We start from the raw sequence: 21362 nt of genomic DNA, 5'->3' as shown, positions 1-21362 counted from the left end.
GGTTCCTGACTCCACCGTTACGTTAGGATGTTCTACAGCAAACAGTCCTGCATTTCAGGATGCTTCTTCAGGGGGATTTCGTAAAAGTGATTACAAGCTTCATTATCTTTGCCATAGCTGTTGTTAGGGCAATAGATTGTGACAGGTTCAAAGTGCGGACCAAGAACTCCGCGCCCCTCGTGTGGAGTGGCTGGCGGCAGCGGTTTTCCAGGCGCCTTCGCCCACCCTCTGACTGTCATCGCCAAACACAATAAAAGCTAAACTAGTAGGAATTATTTGGCTTCAGGATCTTGGAAAATGCAGTGGTGCTTAATGTCCAGCTGGAGTCATCTCTGCCCTTTACCTCTCTTTGTATGTGTCTGTAATTCTCCTTTCTCCCTACTTTAAAATAAACGTCCTTTCCCTCGTGCCTACCATTTGCTGCTGCTCCAGGGCTCTCGATCATGGTGCTAGTGATGAGTGATGAGCTCGCTGTGGCTCCTCTCCCTGCCAGGGTCAGTGCCATTGACTTGGCTCTAACTGTAATAACGGGCATGTGGAAGGCGGCAGACACCCACATTGGACGAGGCCACTGTGCCTCAAACGCTACCTGTCAGAAAGGTGAAGTAGCTGCCTTTCCTGGTGGAGAGCATGACCTCTTAGTTAAGGAAGGGTCATGCTGTAAGAATAGCTTTCCCAGGCCATTAGCAAGGTAATTCGCTGAATCATCTGTTCCCATTTCTAAGAACTGATGTGGAATCGCCGAGTGACACAGGAACATCACGAAGTGGAGCGCAGCTGCATCAGAGCTGTATGCATGGGGCTAACAGTGCAATAACTGGCGTCATGATACGACAGCAAGGATTTCTCCCCTGTTTGTAAGCGTCGTCCCTCTTAGCATTGTCTGTGAGCTGAGATCAATGGCAGCTTTTCCAATAGAAAGTACATTTGGTTTCAATTCACTTTCATAACAAGAGAGACTCACCCTTAGCAAGATGGAGAACATTAAGCTCCATTGTTCAGGCTGAGGATGGCTGACTTGGGTGGCAGGAAGCAGACGGGTCTCTTCTCTGGAGAAGAAAATGCCTGTGGGTAGCAAACCTCATTCCCAAACAGCCTCGTTTTCCTTTCCTTTCCTTTTCTTTCCTTTCTTCTTTTTTAAATGACAATGAATGAAATCAAAGCATCGTCTCAAATCACAGAACTGCCAGGGACCTCCAAAAATCTTCATCTGGCTCAGCCTCCTCCAGAAGGTTTTGTTTCTTTAATAATTATGTAAACCCCAAGGCACTGTTGTTTAATAAGGTCTAAGGGCACAGCAAAGAATTTTATAAATTATTTTACTTAGCCCCTTGTGGAGCCTTTTATTATCTTAAATAATGAGAAAATGAATGAGATTCTTTAAGACTTGGCAGCTTTAAGATTTTAGAGGTTGTTAAGTGGGAAAGGTAGGAATAGGATCCGAGGTGTGTTCTTTTGGCAAAAGGAAATACTCGAGTCGCTGGTTCATGTCTCAGATAATCAGAAACTCACTCTCATCATTGCAATTTTTCTGAAACACCAGTGACATTCCCTTTTCTCTCCCTAACAGAAAACAAGGCATATCAGATACGCTATTACAATGGAAGGATTCTGACGCACAAAATGTCCTAATGAAGGGTCCTTCAGGAAAAAAAAAACACCAACAAACAAACACCAAAATGAGAAATTATGTAATCCTACCCTTGATACTGTTTAGAAACAGCAGGGGGAAAATACCATCCACTGTATGTTCCTCGAGAACCTCCAATCAAGAGCTCTAGCCATTTAAAAACATGTTTCCTGGCTTTAGACTGGCTATAAATAAATTTAATAAGGATGAAAAAAAAATCACTGCATCATTTACAGTTCTCTCTCAACTCCAGCTGACAAAAATCCAGTCCAGATGTTTGTTTTGCAAAAACAACAGCAAAAGGGGGAACTTCAATCACGAGTACCAGAGCCCCAGAAGAAGGGGATGTGTTTGAAGAGAAAGGGACAGCGAGGCTGGCATGGAGGGTGTGGACAGACCTGGTCTCATACTGATTTAACAGAAACACAGTAATTAATTTATTTTGTGTGTAAGAAACCCACTTTATTAGCCTTTCCCCTGTCTCATCGCCACTTTCAAAGCCACAGGGGCTTGGCTGGTGAAGCCTGAAATGGTCGTTTCATAACCTTTGCTTTCAAATTAAACAAATGACCTCAGATTTTAGAGCAGTTGTTGACTCAGGGGAAAGTATGCCATTAAAAGTGTGCCAGAAACGGATTTAATTGGTACAAGTCCCAAAAAAGTGCTCGAAAGAGCACAGGCTTCCCGCATATAGATTTCAGGGAAATTACTCAAAGGCCGCACAGCTTTGTCAGAATTTGAGATGTGAAACAAGGCAGCTGAAAGACTCCGTATCAAAAGGGTAAATTCAATTCAGGAGATATTAATCTGATTACCTAAGCAAGGCCGAGAATCGGATATGCTCCATTGTGCGCTCTTGTTCAACCTGGACAGCTGGAGGAGCCAATAGCTTCCTTTCCCCTGACATATAATTAAGTTTTAAGAGACGATCAAGTTACGGATACAAAGTTTTAAGAAATATTTCATTCAGGAGTGGCATTTACAGTGCTCGCCTGTTGCAAGAGACATTGTTCACTTTATTTCCTTGAGCCACGCTGGAGAGTGTGTGGATCGGGGCCTAGGGGCTCGGTGTTTGTGTTCCAGGCTACAATAAACGCCCTCTGTGCACCTGCCTGGAGGAAAAACCAGTCCAGCCGCCTCCCGAGACAAAAGGGCCCTGTACTACGTGCTGAAAACCCAGACGTGAACTGACCCTGTCAAATTCCAGGTAAAAAAAAAAAAAATCAATATTTTCAGCCAGTCCAAGAGAAGCTGTCATGTAGGTTTCTGGATTTCCTTTCTCATCCCCACTGAGCCCGAACAATGGTGGCTTGTCAACAGAAGTCACCTCCTTTCTCCTGCGTCTCCTCGCCTTTCTAGATTCCTTTCCCGTTGGTGCAGTTCACTGCGTGGCACGCCGGACTCTGTCCTCCGGTGGGTAACATGCCCTCTCCTGCTCAACTTTCTCCACCGGGCCCTTCCCACTGGAATCCCTCTTTGGTCATTAAAAAAAGCATGCAAGCACATCTTCCCAAATAAACAACATCACTAACTTAACGTGTTTTCAAAGATTCCCCAAATACACACTTATCACAAACCGCAGGCACACTTAGAATTGCAAGAATGTTTATCTTAATAGGCCAAAAGGTCAAGATTATGGTTTCTCCATGCCCACCGTGGTTCTGATTCCAGTTGGCCAAAGGCCATAATGGGTCACGTGTACCAATTTTAGGTGCCACGTGGGAGAACTAGTCAGCTTGGCCTTGTCGCAATTCATGTCTAGAATCGATCATGCCAGTCTCAGCTGATCTGCACCTTCCCATGAAGGAAGGCGATTTCTCACAAAATTTGAAACCCAACTAGATGAGGGTTTATTTATGAATTTCAACAGATACATGGTCACAGAAGAATAAACTGAGAAGGGCAAGGTTATTACCCCAACCTGAGAGTGCAAGATGGTTACAAAATCAGAAAAGGATTCATGAATTACAATCTCCTACTTCTATAAGCCAACCCTGAGTAAAGGGCAAAATTAATAAAATCATGATTTTGATCATTATTTAAAACTGCCATGGCTAGTAAGTCTTTGGCTGCAAACCATTTCTGAATATATATGGTGATAAAAAGCTATGTTTAAGGGTTAACAGCTTTCTCAAGGTTGTTTCAATAATTTCTCCAAACTCCAGGCCCAAGGGGCAGGAAAACCAGATGATCAGCGCAGGAAAGCCAGATTCCCTAGCGCAAGCATTGCAGCAGGATGTACTTAATTGTTTGTGTCTGGAGAGAGCCTAGAAGCCAAGCGCAGTTTATCTGATTTGGTGCTCATTAAACAGTTGGCCAAGGAAAACAGTCGCCCACCACAGGTGCTAAACTACACCGAGCTACCCTGGCCCGCCTGGTGCGTTCTCAGTGAAACACGGGGGCTGATGGACTGCCTGCCGCTTTACGAATGGGTCTGACCCAGGGATGGAGGTGGTCCGTTGGCTAATACCCAGAGCTCTACATATGCTGTGATTCAGGATGGACGGATCAGCGAGTCCATCCTCGTTCCGCCCTGATATCCCAAGATGGTAGCCTGGCCACCCGAAGATCACGATGATCCCTTCTTTCCTTGAGTGTCTCTGACATCAAAAATCTGTCTCCCTTGGTCTGGCAGTTCATAGGTGCTGTGCTCTAGTGTGGCTTTACCTATTCCAGCCTTTCCTTATTTTATCTTTTCTGTCCTACCCACTGTAATGCAACACATCCAGGCAGTTGAGACGTAAGGTTTAGCTGCGTTGCAATATACAGGGAGTCTAGGGTTCCAGCCAGGTAAGGATGACAACAATTAGAATTAGCCTGTATGTACTAGAGGGCCGGGGCCAAGCCCGATACTATTCGTGTGACCTGTGAACGCCCAGCAAGCATCTCCCACTACGGGTGCTCCGTAAGTGAATGAATGAACAACTGAAAGAATGAAGCCAAGGCTCAAGTTTGGGATTCAGCCTCGCTGCTCTTGGGACGGTGGAGAACTCTGTAACGAGAATGAAGCAGGAAGAAATTTGAACTTTCCCTGACATCAGTGACAGGCGTACGCGTGATGACTCACTGGGATGTGGGAAGAAAATATCAGAGCCTATCTCATTAACAGAAAATCTCTATTTCTCATGTGTTTACATAACTTAATGGTCCAGTGGCACTATGTTTTACAGATAGCCGTTTTACTTATTTGGGGTAATTCCATGCTCAAAAAAGATGGGGGTAGATTAAAACAAATGTGAAGGTTGCCGCTCTAGATAACCAACACAACAATGGTAACTAAGAGATGTGCCACAGTGTTCACTGGGGGGGTTGGTCCAGCCTGGGGCTTGCTTTGTTCATTGTTAAAAGAGAAACAGAAAGGTCTGCTTGAAGCTTAAAAGAAAAAATATCAACATGCCCTCTGAGGGCATCACCTAATGGCCCTGTGCATGTGGCTTGAGGGAACTGAGGCCAGAGAAGTTAATCGACTTGCTCAAAATAACAGTTTCGTGGCAGAGCTGCCTCTTGGACACAGGTCTCCTAATTCCCAATGCAGCGCTTTCTCTACTGTGCAAACACACGGTTTTCTCCAACGTCCGTCTGCAGAGAGATTTTAGGGTGAATACAAAGAAATGACCACAGTCATTATATTGAAGCATGGAATCCTCTCAGCTCTGGCAAGGACACGAATACGATCACAAGCTTTAGGAGGTGGTTGTACCATCGTCTTGTAGAGCTGAGTGTAAGGTACCGGTCAAGAGCACAGACCCTGAGGAAGGCCCTGGGGGTTTAATTCCCCAAGTAATCAGCACTGAAAGGATCATCAGTAAGTTGTATAGACAGTCTGTGCTTCAGCTTCTTTGTTTGTAAAATGGGGGGACAAACTGAGCCCCACAAAGGCTGTTGGGATTTTTCACGCATAATAGGCACTTAATGTTATTATTATAATCACTAGCAAAAGGAATATAAAAAATGTACTTCTTTCCATAGTGCTGCTTAGTACTTTAAGTCACTTGGTATTTTTCTCTTACTACCCAGCAGAGAATTATAGATTCTTAGCCATTTTTAACTGTAAGGTACCTTGATAAATCGAGGGCTCACCTGATGTTACTCAGAAGCCTAGTGCACCAAAGAAACCTCTCCCAGGTTAGTGAGGTAGAAATCCAAACCAGACCTGCCCACCCAGAATTTAGAATGGTCAAAGCTGATTAGAAAGTTCCCGGTACCTTAAGAAACTTAGGGATAGCCCCATGCAAAAGTGACTCCCCTCGAAGAGATCCAAGGTCTCTAGTTGTCTCCATCCCCTCTAACCTGTTCACTGCTACCTAAGAAACCACTTTGGATGACAAAGTGACTGTCTCCCTTTCCTGTTTCAGTGGCTCTTCATCATCCCCAGGAAAGAACTCAAACTGACTAGCATGCTGGGTGAGATCTGTCACCATCTGGTCCTTGCCTGTCTCTACAGACTGCCCTCTTGCCACTCTCTCCCACACCAGCCATAATGGATGTCCCAGAGGTCTCCCACAACGCCCCCCCTCTAGTCCGCCACCTGGGCTTTACCTTCCACCAGGAGCACCTTCCCCTCCTCTTTCTGCTCTTGGGAACTGCTACCGATCCTTCAAGATCCAGGTCAAGTGTGTCTTTCCTGAAAAGCCCTCTAAGAGAGCTCCCATCCCCAAACCAGACTCCTCTGTGCTTCCCCAGCAATATCTGAATGTAGCGCTATCATAACACACTTTATATTCTCGTCCATAACGATTCCCACCAGTGCCTGGCTGTGAGCTTCACAAAAGCTGGGACTATAGCCTTTGTCTCTGTATCCTGAGTAGCTGCCTAGCACAGAACCTGGTAGATAGTAGGTACCTGGTGAATATCCTTACTGTAAATCAGACTACACTACTTCTGTTGCCACTCTTGGGTGAATGTAGGAGTTTTCTCCTTCAAAAGCACAGCTGTTAGGCTCCTGGTCTTTCTTTTCGGACACTTTCCCTGAGCTGCCCATTGGTGTTGATCACGTACGGTCAGTGCAGGTGCAGAGTTAAGGCTGACGGCTCTCTGAAGGTACTTTGGGGCATACGTGATATATCAGTTTCGTGTTTCTTTTAGGTGAATATAGGTCTAAAGCTTTAAATAATTCTTTGATTGTCCTGCCTTGTAGCTACAGGTGCCTCATTCGTTTATCAAGTATGTATTAAGTAACTACTATTACCACGCACTATGCTGGGTTCTGGGGATCTAGCAGTAAACAAAGGAAGAGAGATTCTTGTCCTTGAGGTGCTTATATTCTAATGATTCTAAGACAGGATTAATTTTTTTGTAACTTTACCTTAATGTTGTACTATCACATCAAAGTACAAGTTATTTCCCTTGGTTCCAGAGTGGTCCTTGAAGGAACAGGGGAGTTCTTCCTGGCTGGATCCACTCTTGGGCTCCGGCACCCCCATCCTCACTGATGTGCGTCTCCTGGGCCACACCTTACAGATTTCAATGATTCATTCTGTTTCCGGTCTAGAGCTCTCTTGGGGGGCGTGTTCTCCTGGCCATTCAGCTCGAAGGCAATTTCTCTGGTACTTTTCCAGCTTCCTTTATCTATATACTATATTTAAAAACAAAACAAATCCCTGGACCCCTAAGGTATCCTCCAGTGTCTGTGGCTGGAAGTAATGCTTCCAGGGAACACAGGTTCTCTCAGCGGCCGGTGTGGGGCCGTAACAGAGAAGCATGGTTAAGAAAATCCATACCAGAACCTAAAAAGAACTCACTGTCTTCTACCAAAATACAGAAACCCCTCGCCAACACACATACACACTGTTCTATCTAACCCATAAAACTCAGACGTCTCCTGAGGGTAGAGAGTACTTTTGCTCAAGAATATCATAAACTGTGGGAAAGATGTAACTCCCAGATACACAGTTCTCCAATGCGAACATTCCGGTTTTCCAGCTGCCATCGTGGCTTCCCGGGCCTCGCCTGTCCTGAGTGGTGGTGAGCAAAGGCCGAGCAATGGACATGATCAGGGCTGGTGCGCCTCTCTGCCTTACGTTTCTGAGTAGGAGGTGACTTAGACACAGGTGATTTTAGGCCTCACATCTTATCAGATAGTGACAGCTTAGAGCAGGTAGTGGGTTCTGGATGAACAGAAGAAACCTAACCCTCTCCCCCAAAGAGAAACTCCAGGGCTGACTATGGGTGTAAAGAAAACCAGAGCCGGGACTGGAAAAAAAAAACTGTTTTCAAGTTTTTTCCTTATATCCAGCATATTGGCTTGAAGACACGGACTAGTAATAGGTAGATAATGTCAACATTCTGACATGGAAGGAGGGGAGAACGCCGAGAATGGGCGTGGCAGAAGGGACAGATAGCGGCACACAGACCCTCTTAGCAAACTTACAACAGTATCTGCTCGCCTGGACACAGTCCTCAACTAGATGTTATGTTGGGGCATTCACTTCATAGGCTGTCCCTTCTAAAGAAATCTGCCTTCCTTACATCACCCTCTAAAGAAAAGATTTTATGTATTTATTTTTAGAGAGAGGAGAAGGGAGAAAGAGAGGGAGAGAAGCATCAATGTGTGAGAGAAACATCAATTGGTTGCCTCTTGCACGCCCCCAACCGGGGACCTGGCCCATAACCCAGGCATGTACCTTGACTAGGAATTGAACTGGTGACCTTTTGCTTTGTGGGACAGTGCCCAACCAACTGAGTCACACCAGTCAGGGCTACATAACTCTTTAAAGGGGGAAATGCCTCCTATCCATGAACCCCACTCAAAGAATAGAAGTACTGGCCATGTTTTTAATCCTATGTCTTCTTGGCCCATCCAAAGAATCACCAGTGGTGAAAAGGCAAATTGGGCCAGTCAGATCATAGGGTCAAGGGTCAGTGCCATGGAAAGCTGAGGCAGACACAAGAAAAACAAAGAGAATGACCTAAGTTTCAGCCCTTCCCATGTGATCTGGCTGTATTTTAGCTCCTGTTTGCCCACAGCTATGAGAATCCGAACTGTATCCTCACAGAAGGATTTAGTGGATAAAAATGTAAGTTTTGGAGCCAGACTCCCTGGGTCGGAACCCTGGCCCTGCCAGTAATTGTGCTGCTTTCTAAGCCTCATTTCCTTCATCTATAAAATGAAATAATGATTACCATCCACCTCAGAGTGTTGTTGTGAGGATTAAATTCAGTAACAGATATATGGTGCCAGGCACACAGTCCATGGTCCATAAATGTTAGCTACTGTTATTAATAGACCGAAGTTGAAAAAATAAACTAGAGTGGCTTTTTGTTTCTCACTACGAAAAGAGCCCTAGCACAGTCTAGTAGCTGTTCTATCCCAGATCTGAGACAAAGCCCGCAGACAACGCCGCTTGTGACCTGATGAAGGCGTACGGCCACACGAGTCCTGCCGTCACCCTTCCACGTGCCTGTCTCCTCTCCTAAAACAGTGTCTCCTCTGGTTCTTGGGTGGAGACACATTCATCTCGGTATTCCTGGTGCCTGACACAGATAAGAAATTCAAGGAATAAAGCAGAGGTTCTCAAAGTGTGGTCTGTACTCCAACAGAATCAACAACTCCTGAGAATTTGCTAGAAATGCACATTCTCTGGCCCCTCTTCAGACAGACAGAAACTCTGGGAGAGGGAGTCCAGCCGTGCGTGTGTTAATAACCCCTCCGGGGGCCTCGGCTGCACGCTAAGGTTTGAGAACCACAGGAACAAAGGTTCCGGTGGGGAAACACAATCACTCCATATCCTCGACTGAAGAACAGCCCTGCTCTCTCTGGGGACTCATCCATCTTCTTTGATTGAGCATGTGGCTTTGGAAGGGATGCACATGGAACTATAAGGAAAGAGAAACATTCCTAGCCAGTCAAATAAGCCTCATCAATCTTGTTGATCGAGGAAATGATGTGCTGCCAATGGATGATCCTCAGATTCTTCCCACAGAGGCTTCGGAAAAACTCATAAGCTCCCTCACCTGGCAGGCCAGATGTCCATGCCCCACACCGCCTGCTTCCCGAGTCTGACCCTCCGCCGTTCTCCCCCGGGGCGCCGGCACTGCCAGTCGTAAGGAATGACTGGCAGTGCTTCAGAGGGGTGTGGTTTTTGCCACCACGTCTTTGGTAATGACAGATCTGTCTACAACGTCATCTCGGCATCCTCAGCACTAATCTGGTTCCTGGTGTATAATGGGTGTCCCATTTCCTAAATAACTGATGAGTTCACGGTCTCCTCACCTCAATCTCCCCATCCCTAAGCCATCTGGCACATCTCACCCAGTCTTCAGAGTGCATAGTTATAATTGCTTTAGCATGAAACCTAATATCAGTCTGGTATTGTAAAGTCTGACCCCAACCTACTTCTAGATTTATTGCATTTCATCTCCCTACATTTACCCCAAGCCCCAGAAAAATGGGGCTCCCTAGCCCCCTTCCCAGCATGCCCTGCATTTCCCTATGACATAGATCCCACATTTATTGAGTACCCTCTAGGAACTAGGGGCTACAAAAGCGATCAAGACAAAGTCTCTGCCCTTTAGGAGATCATGTGAAAGCAAGAGAGGCAGACAATAAACCTACAAACAAAGAAATTTAGAATGCGGGTCAGGTAGTAATAAGGGCCCTAAGGAAAAATGCAGCTGGGTCAGGAGACAGAGGAGGGAGAGAGGAAGGGAGGCCTCTCGGAGGAGGTGACACCGCAGTGAGGTGCAGTGAGGGAGCAGGCAAAGGGGGATCAGGACAAGCGCTCCGTCATGGGCATGGCAGACGCAAAAGCCCAGAGGCAGAAACACAGCAGTCAGTGTGAGGGACAGAAGGGGAGGCTGGGTGGCTAGAAGAGCTTTTCAGAGGGGGGAGAACGAGAGGAGACAAGGGCAGACATGGCCCATTGTGAACTTGGTGCCTTTGCTCATAGCATTCCCTGATCTTTACTTAAAATCCTATCCATTCCTGCCTATTAAAATCATATGCATCCCTCAGGCCCATTGCTTACATCTTCCTCCCTGGACGCTTCAGATGCGCCTCTGCTGAAAGACGCCCTCTTCCTAAATCCTGGAGCCTCTGGGGCACACTACACTGTCTGAAAGCGCTGCACACATTCTGCCAAATGGTGTTCTCTGGTAGAATTATTCTCAAACTACACTGTAAATATCGGGAGGGTGGGGACCCCATCTTTTACATTTCTGGATTTCCTGTAACTTTAACAGAGTGCATATGGTAGGGGCTCCACAACTCATGAAATCAGCAGGTTGGAAGGCACTTGAAGGTCTATTCATCTCGCCAAGAGAAAATCTGGGGAGGGACCATGGCTCTAAAACTATGCTGATATATGCAGGAATGCAGCTAATGCATAGGAACTGTCAGTATGACTCAATAAAATACAGTTTACTCTAGTATTTATGGAGTGGCTTACCAGAAAAATGAAGAAAAGCAAAGCCATCAGAGTCAAACCTAGGTTGGAGCTCAGCTGGACTATGCTTGGACCAGAACACCTCGGCAGACTTGCTATAGTCCTCCCCAAATCCTAGTAAACATCAAAAATGCATTCCACGTCACCACACAAACTGTTACCACCTGGACACCACTCCTAGAAACCAGCCATTCTTCCTTTCCTCATGATCTCTGACCTAGATGCCTCTCGTATTTGGTATAGGGTTCTCTTCCATGATGGGAAACAAGGATCCCTTCTCAGAGAATCCCTCCATCTGGAAGCCCGCCGGGGTCACCCCACCTCTTAGCATCCCATTCTCCGGGCTTTTGGCCTTGCCATCTCCGCAGCTGAAGCAATGAACGAAACTGGCTTGGGTGTTCTCGTCCACCTGCCTTCACGACTGAGACGTTAACATGAACACGTGCAGGTCTGGGGAATTAACCAGTAAGTTCTAAAGAGTGCAGAGGTCTGAGGGTAAGGGGAAAGAAAACATTTTCAAACCATCTTGCCTGGCCTTCCCACGAACCATCTCAGAGACCGCTTCCCCAAGACTACTCTCCGGCCCCCACCTGATCTGATTGGGCTTCCGAGGTGTCTCTCTTTGGCAAACTGTCACCAGCAAAACAGAGCTCCTGGCCCGGAGGTGCTTCCTGGTGACTTTGACACTTCCTTTCCCACTGGACTCCTCCCCCACGGTGCTGCGCCCGTTGGCCTCCCTGCTGAGAATCCTCAACACCTCTCCCTCCGGAGATTTTCGGACATTTGTAAGCTGTGCCCAATCGCCTTCAACTCTAGCCACCCCCAGCTCACATGATATCTAGGCTTTCTTTAGATAAACGCCACAGGTTTCTGGTGTTCTTAATCTTCTATAAATTAGGTCTCTTGTGGCATTGGAACAGTGGCTGGAAGTCAGTTGTGTGCTGTTATGTATATGTCTGTGGCTCTGGAATCAAAAGCGGAAAGGTCCCCAGGACACTCAGACATTTTTATCCCAAACTCACTCCTAAGAGGCAGCAGTGCCCACAGGCCGGCTTTCACGGGAGGAGCTCCGCCTTCTGCTCGCGGCGCCACCACCTCTCCCTCGCTGCTCGGCCCCTGAGCAGTTCCTTCTCTCCCTCAGGCTTCTGTGGCTTGAGGGAGATCAAGTGATTCGTCATTTTAAGACATTTTAAAATGCTATGGAAATGTAATGTTAACGATGTTGATCACGGTTGTTAATATTATTAACCTTATATTAACCGCATGGTGACACTCTGTGTTTTCAAGGTTCTAATCACAGCCAACCTGCACCACACTCCGGAGAGGTGGGCGTTTTCAAGTCGCTCCACCCAGGCCTGGTGGGCTGGCGTGTGGTCCTCCCAAACCAGGGAGCGTTCGGTTTGGCCTGGGCGGCGGAGGGCCTTGGAGCTCCAGTGTGGAGAGAGTCCTGCGAACTTGACCAACCCACCCCAAAGTCTGCGGTTAATGGATTACAAATTTGGGTAATGCTGGACAATAAATTACGACTATAATAATAAAGCTGAAAGTACACACAATTTAAGCAGAAACACCAGTGTTTTTTATCGGAAATGAAAGAAACCATTGATCATAGCAACTGTCTGAGATTAGCAGGGAGCCGCATTTTCAAACATCCTGCAGTAAATCCAGAGCAGATCCAGCTGGAAAGCAAGAGTGGAAATAAAACTTGAAAATTCATACCACGCTTTGAAGTCCGCTTCTTTCACAACCACGAGTCCCTGATTCGCCCCAGCCACTCTGGGCTGTTGTTGCTTGGTGAATTTATTTTAGAAGAGACACAAGCCACGCACTTGCGTATAATCTTTCAAATGGACTCCAGCTTTTTGCAGGGATGGTTTCTTAGGGAGTATGAATCCTAACATACTTTCTCTTGCACATCAATTCAACCGAACTAAAAAGCCTTCCAATACGAAAACTGGAAATCACTCTTGGTTCTAGTAAGTACTGCTTTTTTTTTTCCTTATGTTCTTTCCTTGACCCATCCATGCACTTTTCATTTTTAGTTTTGAAGTGCTGTTATCTATCAAAAACCATTACTGCAGGAAGAATACTGGCATGCCGGATGCTGGGGATGCCAGGGTGGCAGCCTACCGAGGTCCTCCCTTCCATGAGGCCTTCTGGGGCAGCTGGAGCGGCCGCGTCGCCACACCGAAGGAACTGCTATCCTGTCGAATCACCAGAGGGAACAACGCTGATGGTCTTGGGGGAGCAGACTTCTGTCTCACACGGGGCCCACTGTTGTCATACCTCAGCCTCGCCCACCAACTGTGCCTGGTTAAAAAGGGGTTCAGTCCTTCTGTCCAAATCCCAGGTGATTGCAGAATAAGATCGGGTGTCTTTGGCCAGCTGGACTGTTAAGTCCTTTCCTTGCTGATCACCATGGGCAAAAGGGGTATTCCCTATGACCGAGACCCAATCATCCTTAGTATCTTCGATGAGCACCAGGAAGAACCGGCAAGGGCATCTAAGGAACATGGCCTTGGCCACAGAACAGTCATGATTCTGGTCAGACTAGTCAGATTAGTCAACGACCAGTCACTGAACTCTGTAACACCCTAAATGCTGGAGTTTCCATCAACAAGACAAAAAACTGAAGAAGAAAATACTTTGACTCACAGTACCTGCTCGAGAACCACGTAGATTATTAAAAAAAAATCTTGATTTCTGCCCTTAGGTTCACAAAATAACTTCGGTCAATTTGCATCAAGTCTTGCAAGTTCCATTCTCCCCACTGAATGAAATAACATTTGGAAAAGGCAAGCTAAATATTGACAAGTGCACCACATGCACGAGGAGGTATTTTAACGAAATGGGGAAAATTCCCTTTGTCCTGTCATTTCTTCTCAAGGCACAAGGCTATGCAGCAGGAGCAATGCTGGGCAAGTCCTTGGCCTCTGGGGTCCACTTCTCCCTCTGCGGCTCTCCCTCCTGGGAGCCGGGTAGTTCAACACAGGCTCCAAACCTCAGTGAAGGGAATCATCCCATAGACCCAAGCAGTGAACATGGGTCTACATAATCCAAGTGACAACCTAGCCACACATTTAGTAAGGGAGAAAAGAGAAAAACAAGCAACACTAAAACAAAGGACTCTCAACTTTACAAACACTGGGAGGGCAACAGCTGGTCAGCCGAGATTAAAGGAGCGTGAGAGGGCACCTCCCCACGTCCTGACTTCTCCTCCCCTAAGGAGGTCGCTGAGCCAGCCAGGACTTGCTTTTACAGCCCTGCACAGATGACCTTGCTCCAGCTAAGATAGGCGTTCTTTTGATCTCAGCGGGCAGACGCTCTAGGCCTGCAGCTGGCAGATATTAATAGTACAGGGTCGCTGGAATGGAAGAGATCTCTCAGCTGGGCCAGGTCACTTGTATTCCGTGCTCTGTGTCAGAGCAGAAGGGACTTCATTTCCCTGAGTCAGCCCCTGCTGGGTAGTCCTCTCAGGTCAACTCGGACCATTTCATCGCTGGCTGCTCGGTAGCCCCTTGTTCTCACCCCACCACCGTTTTCAAGGGAGTGCCGTTTAAGCTGTGCCCTCTGCGCTGCAGCTCAAATCTGTTACAGGACAGGGTGGACCTTGAGCTCACTCGTTAGGGTGTGTTGCTCACTTGCACTGGTTTGCATCCACTTCTTGTGCACACACTTGTGTAGAAGAAAGGCAGAAAGAGCAAGAGGCAGACGGACAAGACCAGAAGTGTTTATAGAGAGAGAGAGCAACATGGGAGAAGAGACTGTTAGAGGCATGCCAAAGGTATCAGTGCTAAGATATCCGAAGATCCTTTCTGTTACGTTTAATCTAGGACAACAAAGTCATTCTTCCCACTCTGAAAAGTCAGAATTTAAAACCCCATCACATAGTGAATGCTCCTGATCTTCGGACCCACATCATGATCTTACCACGTTAGAGAAAAACTTCAGCAGTCGTATGTTCATCCAACCTGTCATTTAACAGGAAAACCTGGGGCCGAGTGACTGAACGACCCGCTCAGGATCTCAGAGCTGACAAAATGACGGCAAAGCTGACGCCACAAATGCCCCCGACACAGCGACAAAGCAATTTATCCACGTCGATCATGGTAATACTAACAAATACTGTCATATATTTGAAGAGGTATACATATTCTAAGAAACTTGTCCATTTTAATTCACTGGTAAGGAATTTCATTATAGACTTCAGGAAAAATATTTCTACAGCCTCATTGCCTGTTCAGCTATGCAGGAAAAAGATATTTTAAAAAAATCAATTGTTTCCCTTCTCCCTTGGATTTCACAATAGGGAAAGAGTTGTCGAAGAGTGAGCTGGTCACCCTGCCTTTGCCACGAACGCGACTTTACCGTTTTCTGGGAGCGGCTACACTGGGGCCCCCAAGCAGTGTCCTGTGTGCATGGTCTCACCCCTCTCCTGTGCTGGAGACAAGCCGGGAAGCCCAGACAGAGCAGAGCGCTCTTACTTACTGGTTTTCAAATAAGGAAACAAGACACTTTCTTCTTCACAGAGCTGAATTACTGTATATGTGTGTGTGGTATGTGAAATAACTACAACAATTTTTAATGATATTCATAGGTGTTCTGTGTGATTCTCACGGTTGCTGTTCTTACAAAGCCTTAACTACGGCATTCGTTCAGCATTTATTTACAGCCTACTGTGTGCCTAGGACTTTGTTAGTCCGGCACAACATAGACACAGAAAGAACATAAGATAGTCTGTGTCCTTAAAATATCTGCCAGTTGAGTTGGGAAACCATGGAAAGTTAAGTTCATTTTTGTAGACCTTTTCTTTCTATAGCAGAGCAGCAGAGGGACCACACATGAGGAACAGAGACTGAGACCAAGGCCCGCTGGAGCAGGGAGGGAGGTTTTGTGGGAGAGGTGGTCTTGACACAAACCTCAAAGGAGTGGGAGTGGGAAGAAAAGAAGAGGTAGAAGTGAAAGAGGGAAATGCTATTCTAGACACGGCGAGCTGTCCCTGCAGAGGCACGGGGGCAGGCGTGGGGGCCGCAGGCGGCCGGTCGGCATGCGGGGCATCGGAGCTTCGGCATCAGAGCTTCGGCCTCGGTGATGGCGAGAACACCGGAGAAGAGGAGGGAAAGCCCGGGCTGCGAAGCGTTAAGAAGTATTGACTTTATCTAGTAGCGTTTGGGAAACACTACTAGATCCATGACAAAAAAAGGGAAAACACTCCAATTCTTAGCATTCGCGGATGTCCATGAGAACGAATCACTAATTCCTGACTATTTTAAAATTAGCTTATTGATTTTAGCCCATTTTCGGAAAACACGCTGGAAAACTCTGAGATTTCTTAGGAGGGGCATGGCACGGCATAAGAAAGCCAGATCGGGCAAGGTCCTCGTGGTGGTGGCAGAATGGGAACAGCTGAGTCTAGAGTTGGGAAGACATTTTGGAATTTTATTAAAATAATCCCGTTGTGAGTTTCACGGGTCAGCTGATCACAGTGCACATTACAAAAAGAAGAAGGGACACCAGACACGTGTGGAAAGAAGAGCCACGGAGACGTGATGGTGAAAGGAATGCACAGCGGGAGGGACACTCAAGGACTCGGGTTATTCAGTCCAGGTGATGGGGGCGCGATAACGCATCACTGAATGTGGAAACAGGGCACAGAGTGCCTTGTACTATGGCTTCAGGTGAGGAATTAGTTTTCACTCTGAAAAAACACCACCGAGAAGCAGGGGTGCAGTCCTTGCAACCTGAGGACCGTAAGCTGAGGCCGGTCCCGGGAAGACCACCTGGGCAGGCGGGAGGCCTGGAAGGCCTGGAAGTCCCACGTATTCCATCAGGAACGGTTCTCAGAAAGAGGGAAGCCCTGAGGGCCCCGGAGCACCCATGCACATATATGTAGGCCCATGGCACTCTACCCTGAAACATTACAACCAGCAGAACTCAGAAATGTCAAGTAAGAACTTTCAATTAAACTAGAAACCACCCACTGGCTCAGTGGTGTAATTCCCCTAGCTACGTAAGCCATAGCCAGCCTGACCTTTGCTAACATAGGAGCATAGAGAAAATTTTGCAGATTTACCAACATGGACTGCTTGCCTTCATCTTTCTGTAAAGCTGACAGGGAATGCCACACCACTGGCACATCACACTGGTCTAAAAGTACCCAGCACAGAAAAGGGGCTAACTCGCTGAGAGACCACTGGTACAGCCAACCTTTGAACATCAGTCTCAAAAACAGCGTCAGTTAGCAGTTCACCGGCCCTCATACTAAGAACCCAAAACAGCCTATAGGGGAGTGATAAGCCTCAAGGTGGAGGTGATGGATGCCTATTAAGATGACACGGGTGAAAAAGGAAGCTCACTTACAGTGACGGAGCATGACACTCTCCAAATATAAGGGACCGGATGCCAGGAAAGGTGGCCGAGCCTAAATCGCCAGGCTCCAGCTGGGTTCACTGGCCAGGGCCTCTTAGTAGCGGCTCCCAGCTCCCAACAGGGGGCAGAGAGGTGGTGGGGCCGTATGTCAGTGTCAAGTTTCAGCCTCTCTAGGACAGATCCCTTACCTTCAGACAGGGACAAATCATCAGCTGGAGACACCAGGTCTGCCTGAGAAGCTAGCGCTCTGCTCAGATGGGTTGTAATTTGATTCGTCAAGATAACCTGTGAACAGACAGGGAGAAGGTGGGGCGGGGGAGGAAGAAGAGAGAAGACCAAATTAATTATTAGAGCTATCAAAAGGCAGACTGTGGCTTAGGGGGAGACTGATACGTACACAGGTAGGAAAGCCCCAGCTCTGACTTTCATCAACTTTATCTCTGGGCCAGAATATCTGGCCCAGCCCACGGGTCATTCAAAACACAGAGAACTGAGGAAACAGGCTGACTTTTTTCCGAGCTTCAATCACTAATCAACTCTTCCCAACTGCTAAGTAAATTGGGACTGAGAGGTGTCGTCACATTAGCTGAATAATAGAAAGCTAATCCGAAAATTAATTTGCACGTGTACACATTTTCCTAAACTCTGCTTTTTAAGATTATAGCCACAACCCAGGATGTTACTAGTCCTGAATAAGAGCAATAACTTAAAATGCAGATGCCAGGGGCTTCTTCCCTTATTACGTCAAAAGTCTGAGTTTTATTTTCAAATTTGTGAAATTAAAATAAGCTTCAGCCCTAAAGGAATACCACTCTTTTAAACTAATTGAAGCCTAACAAAAGAATTCCAAAGCTGCACTATATATCTTAAACACAAACTAATATAATCCTACCTATTCAATTAAAGTTCGTAACACTTAAAATGCCTAGAAAACACTCTAAAATTACCTAATTCATGTGGTCCATTGCCACACAATATTTTCACATTTGGTTCAGTCAAAAACTTATTAGTTCCTTAAAAATGCTCACTTATGAAATGCCTTCTATTATTTAGAAACCTACAGGAAGAATGGGATACAGATTCTCTTCTGGAAAACTGCAACATCACTACTGCTGATCACTTCCTAGGGTTTGCGTGTTCCAACCATGGGTAGGAAGAAACCATGAGCATCTTGGTCTAACGGAGAAAAGGTACCTCCTGAAAAGGTTACGAATCATTTATATGCACCTGGCTGGATGGACGTTCTTGTTCTGTCCCCGGGTCAGTTATGGTTTTGTTATCATACTGACTTGAACAGAAATGAAAATCATTTCCATTCTTTATTGTCCCGCTTTTCAGCCACACCTCTGCTGCTGTCTCTTGCATGGCCAATGACACCTTATAAATCCCAGACTAATGGCAGCTTAATGGAGGGCTGAGACAGGAGCAGGATGGCAAGGTCAGTGAAGAAATGAAGTGCCCCGTTAGCAAAGACCACCTTCCCAAGGTCTTCGTGTGTCAGCTCGGCTCCTGGGTCCCCAGCTTTTCTACAGTGACGATCAGATGGTACAGCATTCCACTGAGCATTTGCTAATCTTATCACCCACGTTCTTTAATGTTACTGCTTTTCACATGGACCGGAAAGAACTGTGTGTGCATTTTACCTATGCCTTCCATTAAAATGGCTGGAAACGGTCCAATACGTCTGCTCTCGTCAGAAGCCAAGAGTCACATCCATGAGCATGACTATGGGAACACGCTCATTTCTCTTTATAATATTACATGGGCCTTGGAGTTCGGTAAAACTGGGCTCACATTCTGACTCTGACACGGTGAACCTTGCAGAAGTGGTTAAACCTTTGAGCTCATCTATGCATAGGTAAAAAGTAACACCTATCTTATAGAATTGTTTTGAGAATTAAATGAGATAATCTATGAAAGGTACTTGACACAGTGTCTGGCACATGGTAAATATTCAATAAACAGAAGCCATTGTTGTCATTATTTCCTTCAGAATGATATTATACAGGTTAGTTAGTACATCTCCTGTGCCTCAGACAATTGGATAGAATAATAAAACACTAAATCACAGCTTTCTACATCAGGATATACTTTAGTACCTGAACATCTCTACCAATCTTAGTACTAAATTTTCTTTAATTGCAAAGAATTTGTGTAAAAATCTTAGTAAGAAAAAGACAGTAATTATTTAAAGCAAGGTCCGTAAGACACTAGCAACGTTCTGAAAGCACTATGTGCTTCATCTACCAACAAGGAAAACAATGTCTGCCTGTCCTAGTTTTAAAAAAAAAACATGGAGCTTCGGAGAGATCTAAATATGTAAGTTTTACTTTGAAGGGGGTTCTTCTAAAAGATGGCTTGGTGATAATAAATAAAGCTCTAATTATATACTAACAGTGATAAGACAAAAATTCAGCGAATACCTACAATGCAAAGCCATGTATGAGTATACACAGGGAGACATAAAGATGTAAAAGCGCCATAGGTCTCCTTTAGAAACTTGTATGTTAAAAGATAAGACACTTACTCAAATATTCTGACCACTTTTTCTCTATCGTTTCATTGGTCCTGGAGCGGAAACTTGTTCTGAGCTGAGGTTTTATTGCACACAGCTATGAAAGTGATGCCCTGCAGAATGTAAGACAGAACCGCGGTACAGACATACCACGAAAGAAAACCGCCCTCAGTTCCACTTCCAATGGAAGGGTAGACAAAGAAGAGAACACTTCACCCTCCGATGGCAAGATAACAAACTCCTCAGTGGCTTTGCTAATAATCCTGGCCCTTTTTATTATGACTCAAAAATCCGAATCATTGAAGGTATACACAGCAACCAAACTCAGGGGTAGCTGATCACACCACCTTACTGAATTGTGTTTTTCTAAATCTGAGTATAGCAAAATGATAGAATGGAAACCTTTCCAAATAGTATTGTTGACAAATAATCATGCCTGGGCAGAAGCCTGTAGCTGTGTTGGCCTCTGAGGCAATCTGGACACTTGAAAACAACATCCTTAAAATAACTGACAAAATACTATTACAAGTGATGAACAGAGTAGTAGCACTGTCTGGTTTCTAACAACCAGCTCCGACGGACACCTGGCGGGGCATTCCTGCTGCTTCGCCTCCATCAGGAAGATGGGAGCTTCTCTTGCTTGGTACCAAATCTGTGCGAGAGCAGCTGGCACAGTGATTATGGTCAGACAGCCCTGAGTTCAGATCCTGGGCTGGAGCACTCATGAGCTGTGTGACATTGTGCACTTTTCATAGCCTCTCTGGGCATGCTAATGCTTCACTCGCAGAGTTTCAAGGATTAAAATGGATAATGTGTATAAAGTCCTTAGTATACAGTGTCTGGCCAATGATGCATGCTTAACCAAGGTTAGCCTCCACCATTATCTTTAATTATTCTTTGCTGATCTGCTTGCTCGGTTAGATGGAAAACCCACACCCAATCCCCTTTTTGTCCAGATGTAGCCTACTGCTGACAGAGAATGAATACTTGCTATTGATATGTTCCCAAAGCAACCGAAATTGAATTGAAATGGCACCTGCTAGTTTTGCCATTTCTCTAAAAGTATGGCCTATTTACAACATACCCCCTCCACCCCAACATTACCGTCTACTAGCAATCCAAAGGCCAGAGTGAGCCTCTTGGAAGAAGGCAAAGAAATATTTTCTAAAAAATAGTTATTACATCTGAAGCCAGGAGGAGATGGAACCCAAATTAGTTCACTCTTCAGGAAGAATACCATCCAAACAATGGGAAGAACAGGCGGCCTGTAAGTTGAGAAGTAACAGTGGTCTCCACACAGCTTCATGCACAGGGAGGCCACTCACTCCCAGGCCTTCCCGCACTGCACTCTGGCTGCGGGAGGCTGCAGGCAACTTGAACAGAAACTGGACCCTTGTGTCATTGCCACCAGACCCTGAGTCTCGTTTTTGGCACTCCCCTCCCAAGGCAAAATGGGGGTGAGGGA

At 46.1% G+C, this 21362-nt stretch overlaps 1 protein-coding gene across 6 annotated transcripts in view; it reads right to left on the bottom strand.

Annotated features, from left to right (window-relative positions):
• Positions 1-21362, bottom strand: part of RAD51B (RAD51 paralog B) — a 506432-nt gene that overhangs the window by 133834 nt on the left and 351236 nt on the right. For all 6 annotated transcript variants that reach the window (XM_045822805.1, XM_045822803.1, XM_045822801.1 and 3 more), the window contains exon 8: positions 17571-17667. In XM_045822805.1, the coding sequence (XP_045678761.1) occupies positions 17571-17667 (97 nt within the window). The remainder of the gene's footprint in view (positions 1-17570; positions 17668-21362) is intronic.

This window comes from Phyllostomus hastatus, unplaced genomic scaffold (assembly GCF_019186645.2).
Source record: "Phyllostomus hastatus isolate PE091 unplaced genomic scaffold, TTU_PhHast_1.1 phas_scaffold_501, whole genome shotgun sequence".
Classification (NCBI taxonomy): Eukaryota; Metazoa; Chordata; class Mammalia; order Chiroptera; family Phyllostomidae; genus Phyllostomus; species Phyllostomus hastatus.
The sequence above is the reverse complement of the archived record's forward strand: the minus strand, read 5'-3'. Positions and strand labels throughout refer to the sequence as shown.